Raw genomic sequence first — 26,668 nt, 5'->3', positions numbered from 1 at the left:
TGGTCCTTTTCTTTGCATTCATTTTATTTTATTTATTTTTAATAGTTCATTTTTTACTATATTTCCTTAAAAGAGTTCGCAGTTCTGGAAATTTCTGCTTGAGGAAGATCTCCTATTCTACATGAACTCAAGTTCATCCAGGAGCGGAGTTCTGTTGTTTAAGCAAAATGACCCATAGAGTTTGGCGTTGTTTCAGGGAGACAGAGAAGCTAGCAGCACTGACTCTATTTGAAATATCTCATCACAACTGAAAACTCATCACAACCTAGTTTTCATCCAACAGCCTGCCTCCCCCAGATTCTAGAGACTATTTGTTGAGCCCCTGCCTTACACCTCAGCATATTGGCATTTGGTGCTTTGTGGTAGAGAACAGTGAGAACAGATGAACTCTTTGGGCACATGGTGACATGCGTTGGTTACATCATCTCATTCTAAATGAAAAGTAAACATATTTTATGTGTGCGGATTTTTAAAAATATTATGTGGGCTCTTCTCATTTATTTAAACATGCATTATGCTCAGTGGCTAAGACCTCGGACTCTAAATTCAGACAGCCTGAATCGAGTCCTGACATTCCTGATTTCCAGTTGTTTGCTCCTCTGTAGAAAGCTGGATGTTCCCCTCATGAGGTTGGTGTGAGGATTGAATGAAACCTCTATAGAAAGCCCAGGACCTGGCGCAGGACAAATATTTTAGAGTCACTAATTGTTGTAATTACCATTGTCATTCCTTACATCTCAGTTTACCTCCTAAAGCGGAGTTATGATAGACCTGTAGTATATTCAGAGATGTGGGAAAACTTGTAACCTAAACCCCTGTTCATTTACCACCTCACAGTTCTATGGACCACAAGCACAGGCAAACTTAATAATTGTGTTCTCTGCTTTTGGGTCTCACACAGTTGATATCAAGATCTCAGCCAGGGTGGACCCTTAATCTGGAGGTTCCAAGGAAGGTTCTTCATTTGAGCTCACTCAAGTTGCTGATCAAAATCCTGTACCTTGCAGTTTCAGGGCTGAGATCCCCCTTTCTTTGCTGGCTAGAAGCCACCAGAATTCCTTCTCACACGGGTCTCCTTCGTTTTCAAACCAGCAGTGGTGCATCAAATCCTCTTATGCCTCAAACCTCTCTAATTTCTTTTTATGTAACCAGCTGAAGAACACTCCTTGCTTTCAAAGGTCTCATGTGATTAGATCATCTCCCCTCCAGCACTGCCCCAAATCTCTCTTTTGTTTTAGTCAAAGTTCACTGAAAAATCCCTTTTTCACAGGAGTATAAAAATTCTATATCACAGGATTATATAATATTCACAGATTCCATCCACATTCAAAAAGGGGGAGATTATACAAGGGCAAGAGTCATTCAGGGTCATTCTGAGAATCCTACCTACCATACTCTTCAGTTGAAATGGAAACAAGTAAGCATCCCACTGTGAAGCCTTATAAAAGCTTTATAAAATGTGTTTATTTTATAGCAATTACCTTTCTGTTAAATTATAGTCATCTGTGTACTCTTTCCTTACATTTTAGTTCACTGGAAGCAGGAACTATATCTTATTCATCATTGAATTTCCCTAGCTATCATTAGTGTATGTACCCAGTAAATATTGGTTCAATCTGAGTAGTGCAAACTACTGTAATGGGATCATCATTGCTTAGTGTGAGTCTGTCCTGCTCTTGCTCCATCTCACTTGGCCAATTATGCATGAGCATCGATGAGAGAATAGGTCCCATGTGTCTGATGCCTTATTGAAAACAGCAGCAAAAACTAGTGATTGGCAAATCAAATCGCAGTTGGGGTTTGGCAAAAACAATTTTGTTGAAGGCTGGGAAGGAATGCTCCTATAATGTCCAAAAGAATTTTCTAGGGATTTTTTTTTTTCTCTCACTGGTTTAATGTTTATGTTTTTAAAGGGAAATTTAAATTCACATGTTTCTGGTTTATTTACAGTTAACACACCAGAGCAATGATTTGTTAAAGCCATTTGGTGTCTAGGAATTCTTTCTAAAGTTCCTTTTGAACTGGAAATCACATCTGAAAATATGGGTGATGTGAGGATCGATGAGTTGGCTGATTGGTGGCAAATGCACTCACTGCAAGCTTTGGGATCTTGCCTCAATTCTTTTGTTAACTGTTTGCTTTGAAAATTCACATTCTGGGTCTTAATTTCCTCATTCTTCAAATGACAGTTGGAATATATAAATTGAAATTTATTTCCACATTTAAAATTCTATGATTAAAATCTTCTTTTAAAGAAAATATCAAAACTGCCCCAACTGGTGTGGCTCAGTGGGTTGGGTGTCGTCTCGTAAACCAGTCAGGGCACGTGCCTGGGTTTCAGACCAGGACCCTGGTTGGGGGCGTGCAAGAGACAACCAATCAATGTCTCTCTCACACATCAGTGTTTCTTTCCCTCTTTCTCCCTCCCTTTCCCCCTCTCTAAAAATGAATTTAAAAAATCTTTTAAAAGTGTAAAAACTAAGTACCTGTTATGTGTGAAGCACAGTTCAATGCACAGTGCTTGTCTTTTTTTTTTTTTTACTTTTGAAGGGGCTTTTTATAATTAGGTATTCATTTCAAATCTGTGAAGTAGAATAAGTAATCCTTAGTCATATTTACAGGTGAGAAAATCAGGTTCACGTATCTTTTTTAAGTATCAGATTTACCTATAAATCTGTGGCACATATGAAGTATTTAGTAAATAACTGGTAATATGTAGACGAATGGATAGACAGATGGTCAAAATACCAGTAAGCCTTTCTTGCCATTTTACCCTTGGAAATTCCTAAGGATAAATATTTTTTAATTTCATTTTTTAGAAATAATGGTATCAGTGTGTTCTGTTGTCTCAGGCTCTGTTTAGGGTACACACCTACTATTCATTTGTTTTCGAAGAGCGCTGAGAATATAAACGTACCTCCTAGTGCATTACTGGCTACAACAGTAAAAGGATTTTTACTATGGTTGAAAGTGCCTTCTTTGAAACATATGCAGTATTTACAGGGCTGCTTGGAATAAGCCAACTGAAAGATTTAATGATAATAATCTCCATATTTCTTCTAAAATTGATTTCCGGCTTCAATGAACTTGGAAAGAGTCCTGGGACATCAAATAAATAAAGATCATAACATGAAATGAATCTTCAGAATATGTTCATAAATTTACATTTTAAACATGACCAGAAAATATATATCTTTGCCCATTATTAAGGTGATACTTTAATGAAAAATTTTCATTTGCATGAAATAAACCTTTTTGGCTACAGATGAAAGGATTTTATGGTAGCGACAATGGTTTTGTGAGTTAAATGACCCAACATCATCAGGAATGAATCACAAGTGCCTACCATATGAATTACAGCACCATGAGCCTTAAAAAGGTATTTCTGTGGAAAGCCTTCTTCCCATCTGCAACAATCAGATTCTGCTTTGAAGTCCTGCGAGAGAGCCTCACCATACATGAGACCGCCACATGCTACCCAAACTTCTCTCAACTTGACTTTGACTGCATTTTCCTAAAGAACAACATGGTAACTTAATGACAAAGAGGTTCAGAGAGGAAAATGGCTACAGTTTTGTAGTTAGACTTCACAGGATGTGCATTCTCCCGGGATCCTTCCTGGATGGGACTATAGAAATAGGCCAGTAGATGGGCAGAGTAAACTCTCAAATTAAAATGGGACACCTACTATGTTAAACCTGCAGTGAAGTCTTCACACACTGTCAGGCTCAAAGGAAACTAACCTGTTTAAAAATACATGAATTTCTTTCTATGGAGGCTTTTTAGCCATATCAGAAAGTTTTAAAAAATGATATAAGGCAGTAACATTAGGTGTCAATATTTCAAAAGAGAGTGTTACTACTGCTGACTTTCACTCCACTACCTCTGCTAAATGGCAGCACGGGGGTGGGGATTTGCCACTATCATTTTTGCTTTTTTTTGTTTTAATACTCACCCAAGGATATATTTATTGAATTTAGAGCAAGAGGAAGGGGAGCAGGGGAGAGAGAGAGAAATTGATGGGTTGCCTTTCACACACTCCTTGACCAGGGATCAAACCTGCAAGCTAGATATGTGCCCTGAGTGGGAATTGAACCCACAACCTTTTGGTGCATGGGACAACGCTCCAAAAAACTGAGCCATTTTTGCTCTTTATATTTGAAGTGTTTCCTCAACAAATACAGAAAATATTAGTAGAAAAACACTAGTAGTGAATGGGAGATTGATATAAGCAAAGTTAGGATTTTATAAGTAGAAATAAAATAACTTTTCTAATCAATCACTTCATGTCAGTTTCTTTATTAACCAAATGAATCAAGATTCAGGTACCTTTCCTTTGGAGGTGGCTGCTGAATCTGGAGTCTGATCTATGACAGAATGGCAGAATAGTGATGGTAATTAGTTGTAGTTTGGAGAGAAGTCCCTCTTCAACTTCCAGCAGAATTCTCTTAGTTTTGGCCTCATAGAGACTTCCAGAACACTACTGTCAATTTCTTAATAAAAACAGACTTTTTCAGAGTATCTCTTATTTCTCTGAGCTTCTATAAGGATGTTTCAGTGATCCACAGGCATTGCCAAACACATAGGCAATAAAAGAATGAAGTTAAGGGTATAGGCAAGACAAAATGGTGATGGAAGGAGACTTGGCTTGGGGTGGTAAACACACAATACAGTGTAGAGATAATGTGCTGTGGAATTGTGCTCCTGAAACCTCTGTAATTTTGTTAACCAGTGTCACCTCAATAAATTCAATTAAAATGCAGTCAGAATCAGAACATATTGTAATGTAATAAAATAAGGTAATACCATTTTTGAGTAAAAGAATGAGGTTTATAAAGTTTTCACTGTACTCTGTTCCCATTTTGCTCTTTTGTGCTTTCCTGTTTATGTTCTATCTCATACTCTGTTTTTTTGAAAAAGGATAGCAATATAAAGATCAAGCCTCTTTCCATTCTAAAAAAATACATAATAACAATAGAATCAGATAAGTGCAGTATAGAGTGACCCCTCCAATCATACAAGAGGGTATTTTCTGCAACCTTATATATAAAACAGAAAACCTAGTAATAATTTAAATACATAAAAATAGCGAGTTGGTTGGTATATTAATACGTTTAAAATGATAGTGTAGCTCTGGTTGGTGTGGCTCAGTGGATTGAATGCTGGCCTGCAAACCAAAGGGTCACTGGTTCACTTCCCAGTCAAGGAATGACGTGGACTCTGGCCAGCAGTGTCCATGGTGTTGTGGATGAGACAAAACAAATTCACATGGACTACCGAAGTCCTGTGGAGAAAAAGGGATGGTATGGCCACTCTCTCAAGGGGAGAGCACCAAGACCCTTGCCTGGACAGGCTTTTATTGGCTTTTTAATAGCATACATCAAAGAAGGTTTTCATTCATTATGCTTAGGTTTGCTTTAGGTAATTTCTTTTTACAGATAAGAAAAGAAAGGATGTTACTGATTACTTCCTACACATTAACAAGGAAAAAATGTTGAAAATGCAAGGGAACGATAAGAGTAATTGGTCTGGTTACACTTCAGTCCTTGGGAGGATTAACACAGGTTTCAGGAAGTTACTTTAAAGATATGCAGTAAGCATTTGCTGTTTCAACTCAGGGTGAGGGAGTTTTAGCAAAAGCAAGCCTTAAAGCAGCCTAGGTATAATGCAGGCCTGATTTCCCAAGAAAAGCCAATCCGTGGGTTTGGCATCCTGCATGCCGACATGCGCCTATGGGCTTTCCAATAGGGCTGGGCTACATTTGCCATTGCCAGGCAGACAGGTTCCCTACAAAGGAACATGCCTGGGTTGTGTTCCAGGTCCCCAGCAGAAGGCACAGGAGAGGCAACCACACATTGATGTTTCCCTCCCTCTCTTTACCTCTCCCCCTCTCTCTAAAAATAAAATAAATTTAAAAAAAGATAGTGTATTAAAGAAATAATACTGTAGAATGCACAAAAACTGTTCTACACTAAATTGATATTTGTAAATGTAAGTTTAAAAAAGTACAATATGATCCTGTTTTATTTTTAAAATATGTAAAAATAACAAGCATAAAATAGCACACAAGTGGAATTGGTACTTCCAGTTGGTAGGACTATAGATTTATTATTTTATATATATATAATTATTTATTAATGTTTATTATTTATTAAATAGCAGACAATATATGTTATAGTATATGACAGCATATTTATTGTACTATCTTATTGTTATTTTTCTATTATTTTCCAAATTTTCTAGAGGGAACTTGTGCTAATTTTGATTTTTAAAATAGTTGTTTTTAAATGCAAATTAAAATAAAGCTAGTCAGGGCTGTTTCCTTTCACTACCGCTCTTCTCTGGGGACAGTTTGGGAAACATTGTAGAGAAGTGTTTGAGATGTGTTATTATGAAGCACGAGTCCTTTTGTGTTAGTTATTAAATACCTGTCCAAAGTTACTCTTTGAGCCTTCTTTGACCAACTTTTCATTTCCAACAATTTTGCTGAGCTAAAAAAGTACTGACACAACACGGCCTCTCAGAAACAAGCTGTGTGGAACATCAGGAATTCAAACTGAAACTGTTAAACTACGATCACATTTACAACTTACTAAATACTCTCTTTAGAAGCAAAGATATTAAATTTGCTTCTAGTAAGTCAACAGGAATGAACAGAGGCTTTTTAACCAAAATGCCCTTCCAATTCTCTTTCTCCGTCGTGTCTCGGTCTTGGTAGTCACCAGTTCTCTCATGTATGGTTATCAAGAGAAATGATTTGCTCCACTATAGCTTCCTGCTCGTTCTTTTAATTTAATGTTGTTTAAATTAAATTAGATTAAGTTAAGTTAATGCTTTTTCACACAACCAGACAACAGATAGCATTCCTCAGTGCACCAGCAACACTGTGGTTGTCACAGTAGTGCTTTGTCAGCGCCTCCTTGTAGGTTTCCTTTACGGCGCCACACCCCACTTTGGAACAATGTCCTTCCTAGAGAGTTCTATCACAGTGGGGAAGACTGCTGCACCGATTCTAAGTGAATAGGTACCTATTCTGAGCCACTCACCTGAGCTGCCCATCTCATCACCCCAGGCATTCAGGCTCCTCCCTCAGCTCTGTACTTCCCTCACAATACAATTCAGAAACTAAGGTATATCTGGACCCAAGAACCCAGTTCCATTCCCATATCTAATGATTTACTGGGCCCAAGATATATCATATTTACAGACATGTTTCTCACCGGATTACTTCTTTTCTTTCTCTCTTTTTTATTGTTCTTCAAGCACAGTTGCCTCCATTTTCCCCCACCACTCCCCCCCACCTCAGCCATCCTCACCTCCCACCCTCAATCCTAACCCCCTTGGCTTTGTCTGTGTGTCCTTTATACATGTTCCTGACAACCCTTCCCCTTCTTTCCCCCGTTGTCACCACCAGCCCTCACACAGGGTTCTCCAGGCCTCTTGACGAAAACATTGCTAGCTGTGGTCTCTGCTACAGTTTTTCAACTGTGCAGATTAAGTATGTTGTGACAAATAGGCTGAGCTTTTGTGCTTCTTGTGAAGCTGGAAGTAAAAACTATTAAATTAAGCTTTCAATTATGCCTATTAAAAATATGTTACATGACTGTTAATCAGATAAACACACACACACACAAACTACTGAAAATTTTATCTCATGTATCCTGAAAAAATACCTTGAAATTGGTAGCCACATTTTGCCTTTCTAATCCTATATATACATACACATACATACAGCAGTAATGAACACAGTAGAACTCAGGTTACTAATAGTTATTCCTGACTTCTTTACTTTGATTAGAAGAGAGGGCGTGTAGAAATTTCATTTCTTTACTTGAATGTTTTCCGCATGCATAGCTTAGAGTTCAGCTGCCTCAGTCTGTGGCTCCAGAGATCACATGGGTAACATGTGAATGGAAATAAACCCTGTAGGTAAAAGAAAGAGGAATTTGGATAGAGATCAAAGATTAGCTTCATTCCATTCTCCCCTTCCATTTTTTACTATCCCATCTAAGTTTGGTATTTTATGGGCCTTTTTTTTTTTTTATTCCCAGAGGAAAGAGTGAATTTAAATCAGATCTGGGACTTTTTCGCTCCATTTTGCTTTTAAATTCATGTGATTGGATCTGCTCAGCAGTGACTTTAGATCATTGAATTCGTGATGGCTAGGACCCTTCAGTAAGAAAGAGGTGGTGTTCTGGCTTGATTCATTATCATATGTTTTTGAGTTGTCACTGTAGCCTGGTTTAGGTTATAGGAAAAGTTGTTCAGAATATTTAGCAATATGAGTATCAGAAAAATTTGCCTGTGAGTATTATGAGTATTGTTTGCTTTTTTATTTTCTAGAGTGGAACTAATTACTATATGCTATTAACCTTGACGTAGACCAAGAACATTTCTAAGCTTTAGGAATCAGATCTTTGCGTTACACATTTCCAAATGTTTACTATTCTTTTTATAGTAATCAGATAAGGAGGTGAAGTTTAGTGTGGTCAGTCTCATTCCTAAGTGGCTTGTGGAAAAGATTCTTGATATCAAAATGATGTCCATAGGAAGTGAGAAATGTTGCAATATTTGAAAGAACTTGTTACCTAATTTTTAAATCACTTTTAGAATATTTTGCCAGCTATTTAGAAACATAGGATTATTACACAGTGACTATTTTGACTTCCATCAAAATAATAGCTGAGTGGATAGACTCAACTCATTGAAGTGTTTCAAGGTAGTGGGGAAAGGAATGCAGCTTGTCCATGGCTAGCCTCAAGCACCAGACTGAAGCTGAAATTCTAGACATTGTTTATTGGATGGATATCTCTATGCATGCCAAGGATTAAGATGATATTATTTAATTGTCCCAAAATGGAAGCAACTTGGTTTAGTTGCGGGGGGGGGGTTCTCATTGCTTGACAAATTTTATAGACTTTCATTTAGTTCTTCTAACTCTATTCTAAGAATTTTTGTTCTTTTCAGACAAAAGACCTAAGAGATGGCTGGAGGTTGGGTTTGAAACAGCCTAGGTACACTTGCAGAATGCAGAACATGTATTTCTATATGGAAGGTTGTTCTTTCAATTTTTGTAGATATAGAAATATTCTAAATATATAAGTATCATATAAAAAAGGAAAAATAAGATAATTTTGTTCTTTAGAATGAATAGTACAAGAAATTAAAAATTGGAATTAATGTAAATATTGACAAATGAATGACATCTATAGACATACAAAAAAGATTATGAGTTTGCAGGGTTGGTGGGGTAGAGAGTAGGGTTGAGTAGGTGGAGCACAGGGGACTTTTAGGGTAGTGCAGCTATTTCGTGTGATAATAAAGTGATGGACCCATGACATTATGCATTTGCCAAAACCTGTAGAACCGTACAACACGATGAATCCTAACCATAGACTTTGTTAACAGTTATGTATCAATATTGGCTTGTCAGTTCTAAGAAACATACCACATTTATGCAAGATGTTAAAATGGGAAACAACATTGAAGGGAAGGAATGGTGTTTGGGAACTCTGTACTTTTTGCAGACTTTTTCTGTAAACCCAAAACTGCTTTAAAAATAAAATCTATTAATTATTTTAAAATATAATTGATTAAAAAGTTAAATGTTTATTTTCTACAAGTTCTTAAAGCACATTAAAAAAACAAAATGTGATAGTAAATACATGTTTTTTTTTATTTTCACCTATTCTTTTTTATCATTTGCAATTGCCCCTGAAATTTGGCAGGTTGAATGAAATCTTAACTTTTTAAAATGTTGAATGAGAAACATTTACATTTAGCAATATGAAGGACTACATATCCTACCTGAAATACTCCTAGATGAAAATATCAAAACTACTCTTCTGAGTTTATGAATGACTTCTAAAAAGATGAAAGAACATGGGCAAATGCTAGCCTCGTTGGCTAGAGCTTGAATGTTATAGGCTACTACATACAGGAAAGAGAGTCAAAGCCTTGTGTCCACAAAGGGAAGGGTTTTGATTGGAGACCAGGAGGAAGAAGGAATTTCAAAGGGCCAAATCTAAGGAAAAGGATGAATAGGAGAAAAGGAAATAATGCGGAATAAAAACAATACATCTATCTCAGCTATGGCTATCAATAGAATTTCAGAGGAAATTTTAAAAAGGAAAACAATGAATTTCTTTTCCATAAGATTTTGTAAGCAAATTTTGGGGCCCACATTTGTAATTAACAAATAGCCCTTCAATCTAACAATTTAAAATTGATCCTAGATGGTAGTGTCCCAGTTGTCCAGCAGAGGCAAACAAAATCACACTCATCCTAGGTTTCAAAAATAAATATCACATTCAACTCAGGCTTCAAATACTTCGCACATGTTAAGTTCCAATGGATATGAGTTCAAAAAATTCAAGAGACATAGGAAAATTAAGATATCATGGTGGTTAATCAGAAGAAACAACAAACACTAAAACTAAATGATAAGGACTTCAAATAGCAGATACAGAATATAAAATAATTACATCTAAAAAAAGAAACAAAAGCATAAGCAAAGAGTGAGAAACTATAACAATGATTAGGAAGATATAACATGTAATCAAATGGAACATGCAGGATTGAACAATATATTCACTGAAATGAAAATATCAGTAAAAGTGTTAAACAGCAGATTAGACACAGCTGGAGAACGAGTCTGGATGATAGATCTAAATCAAAAGAATACATGATGCAGGACAGAGAGGTACACAGAAAACATGAAAGAAAACTTAGAAACATTGAGGATATAATGACAATGAACATGTATGTCTAATTAGAGCTCCAAATAAGAAAATGCAGAGAATTAAAACTTTATTTCAATAAATGTGAACGCTTAAATAAAAAATAAATTTCTATGCAACTATAACTTTGGAAGATATTGAAAGCATGAGTAGTCCTATAATCCCTAAAGAAATTCTATCAATAGTTTAAAATCTTTCTCAAAGAAAATGCAAGACTCAAATGGTTTTACAGAGGATTTCTACACACCATTCTAGAGTCAGACAATGGGAAAAGAGTATCTCAACCATGTCAAAAGTCACTATGATCAATACAAGAATGGAAAATATTAGATTAAGCCTGTTCATGAACATAGGTGAAAAAACCCTAAACAAAACATTAGTGAAACAAATCCTGCTGTGTATAAAAAGGGTAATACATCACAAGCAAACATTTGAATCCATAAATTCAACATGGGTTAATATTAGGAATAGTAATGCAACTCAACTACAGAATTATAAGAGAAAAACCATCTTTTTGGTGTAAGAAGCCATTTAATTAAATCCAACATCTATCCGTAATGAAATCTAATTCAAAGTATAGAAGTAGAAAGGTCCCTATTTATACTAAATGAGAACCCTGTAACAGGCCATTATTCACCTACCCCCTTGGCCAATCACACCAAATGTTGTGAAGGTTGTGTCTAACCTGGAATTCTTATATACTCGTGAAAGTCTAATGATAGTAATTTGAGGTGATACATAGAAAACTTCCTTTTAATAAAGATATAGGCAGATGATGGAAACAAATGTCAAGCGGATGGCATTATTTACCTTATTAACATTGGCCATATACTAATTTTTCCTTCCAGGTACATAGAGCACGTTCTGTGATTGTTCTGTGCCATGCTTAGAGCCATAGTGACTGGTGCAAATCTTGGTTTTGATACTTCTTAGCTATTAGGGTCTTGCGTTTTGCTTCCCTCATTTGTGAATAAAGATAATAGGACCTAATTTTTCAAGTTATTGTGAGTACTAAATGAGTTAGCACGTGGAAAGTGCTGAGAAAGGACATGCAAAAAATAAATGCTCTATTAATATTCTACAGAATGTTCTCTCTTGATTTAATACTTTGAAATGTTTTTTTTGTGTGTGTTATGGTATAGGCTTTGGCCATTTGACGAAGCAATTGATGACATTGGCTAATGGACGCGTGGTCTTGGCTCTAGAAGGAGGACATGACCTCACAGCCATCTGCGATGCATCAGAAGCTTGTGTAAATGCCCTTCTTGGAAATGAGGTAAAAAAAAAAAAAAAACACTAAACTAAAAGTACAAAAAAACAAGGGTCAAGGACGAGGAACATATGCATGCATGTTTTTGTCTTAAAAAAAAATTCCATGTACTCAGTACAATTCTAAGAAAGAAGATAAGCCTCAGGTAAGGGAAGTTTGCATATTGTCATGTGATATGCAGTAACTTTTGCCCCATTATAGAATCTACGTTGCACCCTCCTCAATCAACTTATTGGCAGAACTCAATAAATAAGATAACCCTTGGGAAGAGAAATGCTTTGCATATTGACCTCACTAATGAACATTGAAAAAGAGATAACTCAAAGAAAATCTCTTGACATTTTCGGTAGGATTATGTTACTTCATAGGGGAGAAAGCTTTTTTAAAAAAAGTTTAGCTTTATTAAGGTATAATTGACAAAGTTGTAATATATTTAAAGTGTACAATATATATTATGAACTGATTTTCACCATTAAGTTAATTTCACACATTCATCATCTCACATAGTTACTTTTTGTTTTTTGTTTTTGTTTTGGGGTTTTTTGTTGTGGGTTTTTTGTTTTTTTGTGTGTGTGAGAACAGTTTAGTTCTACTCTCTTAGCAAATTTTCATTATGCAATATAGTATTACCAACTATAGTCACTATGTTCTACATTAGATCCTCAAACCTTATTTATCTTACAACTAAATGTTTAAAACATTTTTACCAACCTTTCCCTACCTTCACCTACCACCACCACCACACCCCATACCCTTTCCCCTTCCCCCTCTCCCCTGGTTACCACTATTCTACTCTTTGTTTCTCTGAGTTTGATTTTTGTTTGTTTGTTTGTTTCACATAAGTGACACCATGCAGTATTTTTTCTTTCTCTGTCTGGCTTTTTTCATATAGCATAATGCCTTCCAAGATGTTGCAGATGACAAGATTTCATCCATGTTGTTGTAAATGACAAGATTTCCTTCTTTTTTGAGACTGAATAATAATCACATATCTATATATCTACATGTCAATATGTTGATTTGTAGACGGCACGTTTTCTTTATCTATTTGTCTATCAGTGGACACTTATGTTGTAGTGATTTTATTTCCTTTCAATATTACCCAGAAGTGGGATTGCTGGGTCATACGGTAGTTCTATTTTTGATTTTTTGAAGACCCTCCTACCTTTTTCCATAGTGGCTATACTCAGTATACTGTCCCACAAACAGTACACAAGTGTTCCCTTTTTCAGACATTGTCACCAACATTTATTTCTTTTCTTTTTGATAATGCACATCCTAACAATGTGTGAGAGGATGGCTGATGGTGGTTTTGACTCACATTTCCTGATGATGATTGATGTTGAGTATCTTTTCATGTGCTGTTGGACATTCACAAGTCTTCTTTGGAAAATCATCTATTTGGATTTTGGATTCAGAACCCTTTTCCCATTTTTAACTGCTTTATTTATTTATTTAGGCTATTAAGTTGTATGAGTTCCTGATATGCTTTATATATTAACCACTTATTGGATACATGGTTTACAAATATTTTCTCCCATTCCATAGCTGCCTTTTCATTTTGAGGATTTCCTTTGTTGTGCAGAACCTTTTTAGTTTGATGTGGTCCCACTTACTTATTTTTGCTTTTGTTGCCTTTGCTTCTGGTATCTAATCCAGAAAACGACAGCCAAGACCGATGTCAAGGAGCTTACCTGCTGTGTTTTCTTCTAAGAGTCTTATGATTTCAAGTCTTACATTTACATTTTAATTAATTTTGAATTTATTTTTCTGTACAATGTCACATAGGGGTCTACTTTCATTCTATTGCATATAGCTAACTAGTTTCACCAACACCATTTATTGAAAAGACTATCTTTCCCCACTGTATATTCCTGGTTCCTTTGTTGAAGAGCAATTGACCGTATATGCATGGATTTATTTCTGGGTTCTCTTTTCTGTTCCATTAATCCATGTGTCTGTTTTTTGATGCCCATGTCACACTGTATTGATTATTGTAGGGTAGTTTTAGGTCAGGAAGAGTGGTATCTTCAGCATTATTCTTCTTTCTCAAGACTTCTCTGGCTATTTGGGGTCTTTGTGGTTTCATATAAATTTCAGGATTTTTTTTTCTATTTCTATGAAAAATGCCTTTCAATAGGGATTGCATTGAATCTATAGATCACTTTGGATGACATGCATGTTTTAAAATATTAAGTCTTCTGAGCCATGAACATGAGATATTTCCATTTAAAGTTGGTAGAATTCACTAGTGAAGCCATATGATGCTGGATTTTTCTTTGTTGGGAGGTCTATGATGACTGATTCAGTTTCCTTATTTGTAATTGGTCTATACAGATTTTCTAAATTTCCTGATTCAGTTTGGTAGATTTGATGTTTCTAAGAATTTATCCACTTCGTCTACATTATCTAACATGTTAGCATTTAATTCTTCTTAGCAGTTTTATTATCATTTATAATTCTCTGTTATCAGTTGTCATGCCCTCTTTCATTTTTTGATTAATAAAATCAATTAATAAAATTGAGGCTTCTCCTTTTTTTCTTGCTTTTGGTAAGGTTTGTCAGTTTTGTTTTTCCTTTTATAAAATCACTTCTCAGTTTCATAGATTTTTTTATTGTGTTTTCAGTTTCTATTTTATTTTTTCTACTCTGACCTTTATTTCCTTCTGCTGCCTTGGGCTTAGTTTACTCTCCATTGCATAATTTCTTGAGGCATAAAGTTAGGTTGTTTATATAAGATCTTTCCTCTTTTAATTAATCAAATTTCCCGTTATAGTTGACATACAGTGTTATATTAGTTTCAGGTGTACAACATAGTGATTAGGCATTTATCCAGCTTAGAAAATGATCACACCATTTAGTACCCATCTGACACCATACATAGTTATTACAATATTATTGACTATATTCCTTTACTGTACCTTACATCCCCATGACTATTTTTATAGCTGACAATTTGTACTTCTAAAACCTTTCACCTTTTTCATCCATCCCCCACAAACCCCATCCCATCTGGTGACCATCAATTTGTTCTCTATGTCTATGAGTTTTGTTTCCTAATGAAGGCATTTATCACCATAAACTTCCCTCCAAGAACTGCTTTTGCTACATCCCATAAATTGTGGTATGTTGTGTTTGCATTGTTATTTATCTCAATATTTTTGGTTTTTTGTTTTGATTTCTTATTTGGCCCATTGGTTGTTCAGGAGCATATTATTAAATTACCATGTATTTGTAATATTTAAGTATTCTTCTCATAATTGATTTCTAGTTTCATGCCATTGTAGTTGGAAAAATATGCCTCAGATGGTTTTAATGTTTCTAAATTTGCTAGGACTGGTTTTGTGGCCTCATACATGATCTGTCCTGGAGAATATTCTGTGTGTGCTTGAGAAGAATGTACATTCTGCTGCCACTGGATGGAATGCTCTGTATGTGTCTGATAGCTTCATATGGTCTAATGGATAGTTTAAGTCTAGTATTTCCTTATGGCTTTTATGTCTAGATGATCTATCAGTTGAAAATGGGCTATTAATGTCCCCTATTACTACTATAATTTTTTTCTATTTCTCCCTTTAGATGTGTTAATATTTGCTTTGTAAATTAAAGTACTCTTATGTTGGACACATATTTTCAGTTGTTCCACCCGCTTGATGAATTGACCACTTTATCATTATATGATGACTTTCTTTGTCTCTAATTATAGTTTTTGGCTTAAAGTTCATTTTTTCTCATATACCAAATTCTACTATCCTCTGGGTTCCATTGGCATGGTATATCTTTTCCATCACTTTAATTTTAGTCTGTGTGTCCTTAAAACTGAGGTGATTCTCTTGAAAGGCAGCGTATAGTTTTATCCATTCGTCACTCTGTTTTTTGATTGGAAAACTTAGTCCATATACATTTAAAGTAGTTATTAATATATATGGGCTTACTGTTGTCATCTTGCTGTTTTCTGGCTGTTTCATAGTTCTTTCCTTCCTCTCTTGGTATTGATTATTTTTCCATACTGGTATGTTTGATTCCCATTTTTTTAACTTTTGCTTACCTACAGTCAGTTTTTGTTTTGTGGTTACCATGAGGCTTGCAGAAAGCATCTTAGAGTTACTATAATATATTTTAAGCTGATGACATCTTAACTTCTAATGTGAACAAAAGCTCTATATTTTTATACTGCCCTCCCTCAATTTATATTTTTGAAGTCACAAATAAAATTTTTTATTTTGTGTACCCATACTGTAGTTACAGTTATTTTAATACTTTCATTTTTTAACCTTTACAATAGAGTTAAAAGTCATTTACCACAATTACAATATCAGAGTATTCTGAATTTAAATATGTATTTACCTTTTCCAGTGAGTTTTATATTCTTATAAGTTTTCATATTACTAGTTACCATCCTTTCATTTCAGCTTAAAGAATTCCCCTTGACATTTCTTTTAAGGCCAAACTAGTGGTGAAGAATTCTTCAGCTTTTGTTTGTTTACAAAACTATACTTAAGGACAACTTTACTGGGTAGCATATTCTTGGGAGTTTTTTCCCACTGCACTTTAAATACATCATCCCACTGGTATGCAGTTTCTGATGGAAAGTGTATTCATAATCTTATTTGTCTCTTAAATGTAACAAGTTGCTTTTCTTTTGCTGCTTTAAAGATCTTCTCTTTATCTTTAACTTATTACAATTAAATTATAATGTGCCTGTTGTGACTCTCTTTAGTGCCATCTTAATTGGTGTCTTTGGGTTTCCTGGATTTGGATGTCTGTTTCTTTTCCCAAATTAGGATAATTTTCATCCATTATTTCCTCAAATAAGCTTTTGGCCTTTCTCCTTCTATTTTCTTCTGTGACCTCTATAATGTATACGTTGGTCAGCTTTGTGGTGTCCTGTAAATCCTTTAAGTTATCTTCATTGTTTTTCCTATTTTTTTCTTTTTGTTTCTCTGATTGGATGAGTTTTAATGTCCATTCTTAAGTACCTGATCACTGATCCTCTCTTCCATTTGATCTACTTTCCTGGTGAACGCTACTGAAATTTTCAGTTCAGTTGGTATGTTCTTCAGCTCTAACATCTCTGTTTAGTACCCTTTAGTATTATCTGTCTCTCCGGTTAAATATTCTGTTTATGTATCTCTCTCCCAACCTCAGTGATCATCTTTATGACTGATATTTTGAATACTTTCAGGTAAATCACTTACCTTCATATCATTAAGATTATTCATTAATTTCCAAGGATATGTCTTCTTTTGCTTATCATATATCCCCCTGGGTTGTTTTGTTTTGTTTTTCATTTTTCTTGACTCTCTTTGTTGGTTCGGGCACATTGTACATAACAGCCAATCCCCCAGTCTTGACAGACTGGTTTCATGTAGAACATGAACTTCATCAAACAGCCCAGGGCAAGCTCCTGTTCACCACTCAGACCTTTGTGGTCATACACGCTACAGTCTTTGTTGTTAGTGGCTCCCAGTAGGTGAGTGTGTGCCAAGAACTGTCAGTGTCCCTAAGGTGAGGATTATAGGCAGCCGCTAGATGTAGGCTGACTAAAAGCTGGACCCCCTCCATAAAGAAACTGTGACATGGGAATATTCGCCTGTTCCTTCTGCACTGGGCCTGGGTGTATAGCCCATGGGGGTGGGAGTTGGTCCTGTGCAGGTTTAAAAACTTTTTGTTTGCTATAGTCTTGTGGGACTCATGAATACATGCTGTGTTGGCTATCTGAGCTAGGTAATTTGAGGGCTGGTCCTTTGGGTAACAGCCATAAAAGTTGGGGTGCTAGATATATGAAAAAGCTCCTTCCAAGTAGATATTGGTGGGCTGGTTTTATTGTTGAAGTAAACCAGAAAGAGAAGGCAAGGGAAGTGCCCACCAGCTCTTTTTGGCTCTAAAGAAAATCACAGCCAGCACCTTGATGCGTGCTCATTAGAAGCCAGACTCCCCCAGCAGCAGCTTGTAAAGTATGTACTTCCCCTTCCAGGGAAAGACTAGGAGATGGGCTTTTTCCCTTGCTCGCTCTGCACTGAGCCCTGGGGAAATAGTCATGGCAAGTGCTCTCACACCTGTTAAGAACTGCTTCTTTGTTTGCTAAAGTCCTGTACGACTCATAAAGACTAGCTTTCATAGCTAGGTATTTTAGGAGACCATTTTGGGATGAGAAACTTAAAAGATAGGATGCTACACATATGGTCCAAACCCTTCACTCCTCAGGGAAAAACTGGAAGTTTGGGGTCCCCTTCCAGTTGTATGATGCTGTGCCAAGGATGGGTTTATGGTGAAAGTGTGTCTCAGCCTTTCCTACACGTTTGATGTGGGTATTTTCCACTTACTCAGCATGTAGGAGTCATTCAGCTAATTTCTGGATTCTCTCAAAGGGAATCACTTTATGTGTCGCTGTACATTCGGTGCATCTGCGGGAAGAGAAAATTCAGGTGTGTCCTATGTCTATCTTGGTGAAGTCTTAAAAATATTGATAAATTCTTTTTATCCTGTCATCATTTATGAATTCTCCAGGCTAAGAGATAGATATTGTTTCCATCTTACAGATGTTTATAGTGAGTCAAAGAAGCTTAAGAAATCCATTCAAAATCATGCAGGCAGAATGCATTAGATCCAAGAGTTGAACTTGAATCTCTGTTGCCAAAGATCATTCTTTTTTCTTTCCCACCACATATACATTTTTCTGACTACTCTGTAGATTTCACATCAAATTATCATGAGGTTCACTTCTAGATCAAGCTTTCGGACTAATTTATTGTGATTCCACAAGTATTTCAAAGTTTGTATAGATTCATTAATGTTATCAATTTATTTTTATAGTGAATGTATAAAGATGTTACAACTTTTTAATTTATTTTTCCTTTTTTATGAATTTTAAGCTTGACTTGTCAATGAAATAGACAATACACAATCATTTGTAAAATCTGTGATTCACAATGTTTTTTAATAGCAGCTCATGCTTGTGCCTATACTATTTATGGAGGGGAAACAGTATCGTCTGCACACTGAACATACAAGTTTTATTGCCATCATTATTTAAGACATATACTGTTTTGACATGACTATTGTGCTGTATGTATTAAAGTAAGTATGTACATTTTTAACCTGAAGGAAAATATGAGAGAGAAAACTTGTCTTTGTGTATAATTGTAAACAGCTCAATAAGCCAAAGGATGTAAGTATCCAACGATTAGTGTGTTACCAGTGGACTGCTATTGCAGATCAAACACAGTCCAAGATGTCTAAGATTTTCTAAATATTAGAGTCTTTCTAAGATTCCTAAGAACAAATAATGTCAAACAGGATGTTGGGGAGTTTCTGTGCTGATCAAGGAGTGGAAAATATAAATGCTCCTTCTACTTATAAGTTAATGTTGGGCTGTTCTATTTGCCTACCAGATAATGTAATTTACATATTCACCTATATTCTCAAGTTGTTTATTTAATTTTAAATATAGAAACATTTCAAGGAAGCCAACTGTTTTTAACATTTGCATTGTAAAGGCTTATGCCAGATGTGCAGAAAATCTAACTGTAGGCTGTGGATTATGGCTCCATGAGTGACTGACCTGTCCAAAAGGAAATGTCACTGGCTTGTAAAAGCCAGCCACTTTTCCAACTTTGTGAAAGGAAATTATGAATTTCACTGGCTCTCTTTGAGCACACTGCTCTTGTAATCTCCGCACTTTGCCCACTCTGTTCTTCTAAGGGAATATTTCCAATGAGGATGGAATAAATTTTCCTGTGATCTCTTTCTTTTAGAAATGACAGTATTTCAGAACACATTCAAATCAGTTGTGTGGAGTAATGCGTTGTTCTTAATTTATCTGAGTTTATTAAAAAGCAAAATGGGTATATTTTGTATCTTCCTTTCCCCGTATGCTCTTTGGACTGGGATCTCTGTCCAAAGAGCATTATTATATGACCTAATCCGAGAGATAAAGTAGACTGTTTTCATAGAACAATTAGTGACATTAGAAGGATGTTACCTAATTTAAAGTTCAAAATGTACGCCTTTTCTCTACATTTTTGAAGAGGCCATGCTTCAGATAGAGGAAGGGATAAAGTGTCATTGGCCAATCTTAAACAGGCCACGTGAGTATATACATGCTAAAAATTCCAGTAAGTGATAACTAAAATGATTATTGGCTATCCTGACTTAAACCAACTTTAATTATCCACATGTCTTATAGTAAGTGCGATTCAGTTATTATAACACCCTAAATACCATCTTGTCCCTTTTCATTGGCTATCTCCAATTACATAAACACAATCTAAAATTTGTTGATCATGAACTAAAAAAAAGAGAGGTCTAAAGAATCTATGTCTTTCTGTATTTTTTTCCATTGAGATTTCTTAGGGATATTAACAAGACTATGGATTTCCCACAAGATACTTTAAGGATAGCAGATGGCTTTGGTATATTGAACTTTGAGAGGTGAATTCTGGTGTGTCAGATCTATCAGTATACAGAGTTACATAGAAAAAACTAAGGGAAAGAAGGATTTTTTAAAACGAAAAATGGAATAAAAATACATGTGTGTTGTACATTATAATTCATTTGAAAAAAGGAAATGAAAATGTAATATTTGAAACAACTTCAGGAACAAAGAGTTCTTCTCACTTTCATTGACAATATAATTTATAATCCAAGACCTGGTTTTCTATATATTTTTTCTAGTTCAAAGGTCATCATGACTAACAGCCATGACTACATTGAAGTTTCAAATTTCATTCCTTCAGAGAAGGAATATGTAAGGCATATTCATGTACCTCACCATTTCAAAAAGTGCCTACATGTGCGTTTTACAGTAGTTTTATGTGGTAAGTTATAGGTAAGAAAACAAAAAAGGACGTCTTTCAGATACCAGTTGTGAAATTTCAAATCCTAATTTTCCTTCAAACTCCCTTTTCAAGTGATTAATAGGGCAATTATAACTTATTATCTGGGATTTCACTTTCACAAATAACAAAATGTAGTAAAGTTTGAGCTTAAAACATTGGCAGAACCTACTTTGGCTTCTCAACACTGAACATGCAATTGAACTCAAATTAGGAAGGTCAAGAAGGGCCTTTTTGAGGGACTCTGCACTTTGTCAGATATATTTATTCATGTGCAGAGGATTAGAATTTATAAACATTTTGCCAGTTTTTTTAATGCTATTTCTTTTCCTTGTTGTTCTTGGCCAGGCCATGTCAATACAGCAAAATGCTGCTTCATATGGCTTATTATCAGCAGAATAATATGAATTACATAACCCAAAGGAATTGTAAAATCAGCAGGAACTCTTGGCTCTGCATCTTGGTGTAGATACATAGATGGGCACCAAAAAACTTTATTTTTTAAAAATTAAGTGATGTGAATGTTGCACCCAAAATAGGCATTTATTTTTAAATATTTTTTAATCATGAAAGCGATCTAGTTAGCAAAATATCTCTTGACTGTTTTTTAAAGAAATATGCACAAGGTCAGTCAAAATAATATACTGTTGGATTAAAACTAATTTGAGCATGGTACAGGAAATTCCTAGAGGCAACTGATTTTGAAGACATACCAGAAGTCCATTTTTTTCTTTTTCTTGGCAAAGTTTAGCACTTAGATTTATCAGTCCAATCAGTGTATGATGAATATTTTTGAACTTCTTCAGTGAAGCACTTAGAAACCCCAGCTTGGAGTTTGCAAGAAATTGAAGTGACTGCCTGAATGAGAAGACTCATTAGGTTGCTTGGAATGGCTTCAGAGGTTCTAATGTGAACAGTCACATCTTTTTCAGAATTAGTTATAGAAACATCCCTGAGGTTTTCAGAGAATCTGATGTTGGTAATCTGCATTTGTGCTGGCTGGCAAACGAAGTCACAGTTGCTTTAAGGACGAATTTGCCTACTGTTCTGCAAAGCCAATTAGCAACACCCTAGGTTGCTTCCTCTGAAAAAGAAACTTTTTCAAGAGGTGAGAAGAGCTTAAGCATTTGGCATTCCTATGGAATCTGAAAGAAAAACATTGCAGGACTTCAGGCAGGTGAAAGGAGAGGACATGGTAGGTAAGAGCCTTGTGTAGTGGATTGAGAACATAGCCATTAAAAGACCACCTGTCAAAACAGAATAAATGACAGTTTTAAGCTTGTTAGAGAAAAAAACAAATTGCCATAGATGGAGATGATGCCACAGCCTGTGGTACTGAAGGTTCACCACACATTTGAGTCTATAGCATATTTTCTCTTGATCTCCGCATTCTTTGTAAGGTTTGGTTTCTAGATCCTTCCTTCCTTCCTTCCTTCCTTCCTTCCTTCCTTCCTTCCTTCCTTCCTTCCTTCCTTCCTTCCTTCCTTCCTTCTTCCCTCCCTCCTTCCCTCCCTCCTTCCTTCCTCTCCCTTTTTTCTCCTTTTTTTAGTAATAACTGCTGTCTCCTGTTGAGTAGGCTCAGCTGCTTTCATTTGACTTGGATTTCAGCAACAGTGGCTAAACTTAGTGATTGTGTATGTTGATAATCTTTCCAAGATGACTTCTTGCTCCAAAACTGCTGAAAAAGTCTCTTGAATTGACTCTAGTAAGTTTTGACAACCACCCCTGTGGTGAACTCTTAAGATGTTGTTGTCCAAGTTGCTCATCAGGGGTTTGTTTTCGTTAGACTTTGAATAGGGAAGCAGTCTTGTCATCTTTTTCATCCTTTAGATTATGTATGGCTGACTCCATTGGGGAATTGGTGTGAATCTGGGAAAGCTTACAAGCTCCTATTTTGGAGCTTGTAATTCATGAATAGAGGAAGAGGAACTCAGTACAGGGGAAATGTGTGATAATCCAAAATAATGTTTTTCAATGATCTTCTCTTAGACTTTGAAACCTATCCACACTCTGAAAGAGAATATATGGATAATTGAAAGAAATTAAAAATATTTGGAAAATATTATTTGAAGATATTTTCCATTGTAGAGGTGTCCTATGATGTTGCATTTCTTATATTTAATAAGGTTTATGAGAAATAGAGCCAAAGTAATTATGGGGTTTTTGTTTGTTTGTTTGTTTATGTGTTTTAGCAAATGCTAAATTAAGTAGAAGTTACCTGGGTAATTCATATTCAATTATACAAATCTTCTGTACTGTTTTTAGGCTTTTTAGAAGCTGTTACTAGGAATATATATTTATTCAGTAGTCTTTTATTAGGCATCTATTTTGTGCCTAAAAGTTCTAACACAAGTAAAAATAAAAGAAATATTAAAGAAGTACTTTGGGATTGTATGACCCTTTGTTTTTAGCTGTATTTGGATGGAGGGATATTTTAATAGAGGAAGTAACATTTAACATTGGTCTTGAATAAAAATGAGATTTTGACAAGCTGAGAACAAGGAAAGGAGTTATCTCTTGTTGTAGAAATGCATAGATAAAGACATTAAGACTTCTTGAAATAGTGGATGGTTCCCTTTTGGATTTGTTTCCTTTGCTTTTGTCAGAAGAAAGGCTACTTTAAGTGGAATAAAAATAAATAATGATGCTAGATCAGTGGAATTGAGAATCACAAGGAATTAGAATTTCTGCAAAAAATAGAGAAGCATTGAATAAACGAGTCCCATGCTTTGGGGCACTATCATAACCAAATAGTGTATGATTTTTGGAGACAGCGGAATCTCATACAAGAAAACAAAAGTTTATAAAGAAAACAATCATTAGGAAGAGTTTTCCCCAGATTATCAATGAACAAAGTAATACTCTTATCAGTGATGTGCTGGCCCTGGCCCTGAGAGCTAATTCTCTGTATCACTACTCAAATCTGAGTTCAGTGACATCACTTTGGTAGCTTGAAATAGGCCATGGTAGAAATATTTACACCACAGAAATCAGCAAATACTACAAATTGCAGTTATTTTTTAGGCAGCCAGCTGTTAAACATCTACCAGCACAACCCTGCGACATGATGTGAAACAGCTCTTCTCAGCAGAAAAATCAACATTTGGAAACAAGTACAAATCTTTTTACTAAACAAAAAATTAAGAAAAAGCAGCTTGAAAACATGCATATTAGCAGATTAAAGAAGAGAAAATTTAAAAAGCAAATGAGGGTAAGAAAACCAGGGATCAAAGAAATGAAATATGAAGACTTACCAAGTATAGCCATCAAATTTAAACTTGTTTGCAAAAATAGGGAAAAGGAAGCAAGATTTTTGGCATATAAAATCAAGTACCCTTCTTTATAACAATTGATGTTGGAACTATGGGAATTATACTAGGAAACTATACAAACAGCACTAAACAAACTTCCCTTCAATGTTATTGAAACTTCAATTTAATATGCACCTTTTAATATTTATATATAGTATTTCCCTAACTCAGCTATGAGGTTTGAAATGTTTTCTTGTTATATTGCTTATCTACAATCTTACCTCATTGTTTAAACAAAAATATTCATAGTCTGAATTACTCAACTAATTGCATTCATTGTCTTCTTTCCAGTAGATCATTATGTCTATTTCTTTTTACCTTTAAAAGCAATTTTTAGTATTTGGCTCACGATTGCCATAGTATCTAAGTAGGCCATTTCATCCTAACTTTCCATAGTGAAGTGTCATGGAAACTATGGGATACTATTTGGATATGATGGTGAATGGAGGCGTTCCTCATGGTTCTCCCTTCTTTATTCAATGACTGATACATAGTGTAATCTACATTTCTTTGCAGCGGGTTAGCTTTGAGTAAAACTCAGCTAATAAAACAATAACCACAGTAGTAATCTTAGAGTCTACCCCACTTGTCTCACTTCGTTCATTCAAGGAATGAATTCAGTATCTTATGTGAGCTGAATGGCCATGTCTTGGTCACTTGCTCCTCCTGATACTCTCACGAGACTCATTAGGTTTATGGCACTCTTCTTGGCTAGGGATGTTTCTTTATTGCTCTGTGATGTAAGCCTTCATCATCCACATGTACACAGGCTACAGGCAGACTCAGTATGAGTAATCTCAGTAGTCTGTCAGTGTAATCACTGTATTATCAATAGAATCTGCTCTGATTTACTCTTTTTTTCAATCTATTTGGTCAAGGATTTTCGTTACTACAAATGAACAAAAGAGGTTATTTTGAGAATGACTCATTTACCACAATATGGATAAAATTATAACCAGATCTACTTAAGCAATCAAATTAAACATATACAACTAATTACAGACATCTCTAAGACAATTACTTAAATGAAAGTTGAGTTTTAACCACCAATCCCTCCTCACTAGGGAATTTATAATAGTTCATTAGCATGGAAGGTCAAGTCTATACTGCAATCTGCTCCCCTTGTCCTCTTGGTCTTGATCATCATCTTCTTCCAAAGTCCCACAATAACTTTGATCCTGACAGCTGAACCTTTTCTGCATTTTTTCTGAGTTGCTTTGTGTGTTGTAGGGAGACTTTCAGTTCTCTTTGTAAATGAATGTGTATCCTGTACCGAAGAATATATTTTGGTTCTTGCTGCAAAGCCTGTAATCTCACTCATCATAAAATAATGGAAAGAACATGGGCTCAAGAACCAGACTTAGTTTCCCTATTCCCTTATGTCAGAAAATATACTGTCTTTCTAAGTCACTTTTAACCTTAAAATGTAATATTTGTATGGAAAACTGTGTAAGACATATATGTGCAATTCAATTAAATACCACAAACAGAGCTCATACACAGGCATCAACCAGATCAAGAAATAATGTCTGTACCTCAACAGAAACCCTGTCATCCCTTTCCAAATCAGTACTCCATTTCTCATTGCTAAAAGTAACCACGTTTCTGGTTTCTAACAAAAGATTTTAATTTACCCATTCTAGAACTTTATAGACAATAAATCCTAAAATAAACATCCCTTTCCATCTGACTTCTTTGCTCAATATTGTGTTTGTGAGATTCACCCATGTCCAGCTAGCTATAGTTTATTCATTTCCATTGTCGATATGTCATTGCATTTCCTAAAAGGAAATTCTAGGAAGATGCCACAGTTTACATATCTATTCTACTTCTGATACTTTTCAGGAATTTTTCCAGTTTGGGGGCCATATGTCAATGTTGTGATTGACATTTTATATTCATATATGTCTCCTGGTACATTTGCACATGCATGTCTGTTTAGTATATATCTAAAGGTAGTTTTGCTGGAATATGGTATATGCACGTGTTTAGTCTTTGTAGGTAATACCAAACTAGTTTCCATAATGGCTATCCCAGTTCATGCTCCTGCCAAAAGCATCTACTGTTTCCATGGTTCTAAATCCTTCCACCATGGCTACTGTCAGTCTTTTAAAATTTTAAACATTCTGTGTAAGGTATAGCACTATATCATTATGGTTTTGACTTGCTAGAGCATACTAATGAAGTAACACAGTCTTTACCTGTTTATTATTCGTACACCAGTTTCAAAGTATCTATTCAAGTCTTTTGTCCACTTTCAGAAGGTCATTTTTTAATTGACTTGAGCAGTTCTTTACAGATTCTGTTGGCTTCATAGGTTAAAATATCTTTTCTGTATTTTTACCCTCTTTATTTGTGTCTTTAATTTTTAAATGCAATACAGTTTATCAGTAGTTTCCTTTCCAATTAGTTCTTTTTGTAGTCTGTGTAAGTATTCATTCTGTACACCAAAGTCATGAAAATCTTCTTCTTCTTCCCTTAAAGCTTTCTTTTTGACTACAACATCGAGAT

At 35.3% G+C, this 26,668-nt stretch overlaps 1 protein-coding gene across 10 annotated transcripts in view; it reads left to right on the top strand.

The window, feature by feature from the left end:
- The window catches only part of HDAC9 (histone deacetylase 9), an 825,995-nt gene that overhangs the window by 753,488 nt on the left and 45,839 nt on the right, over positions 1-26,668 (top strand). For all 10 annotated transcript variants that reach the window (XM_053926230.2, XM_053926229.2, XM_053926235.2 and 7 more), the window contains one exon: positions 11,882-12,015. In XM_053926230.2, the coding sequence (XP_053782205.1) occupies positions 11,882-12,015 (134 nt within the window). The remainder of the gene's footprint in view (positions 1-11,881; positions 12,016-26,668) is intronic.

The sequence above is a fragment of the Desmodus rotundus genome, chromosome 6, assembly GCF_022682495.2.
Source record: "Desmodus rotundus isolate HL8 chromosome 6, HLdesRot8A.1, whole genome shotgun sequence".
NCBI classification, from domain to species: domain Eukaryota; kingdom Metazoa; phylum Chordata; class Mammalia; order Chiroptera; family Phyllostomidae; genus Desmodus; species Desmodus rotundus.
This window is presented reverse-complemented; position numbering and strand designations above follow the sequence as displayed.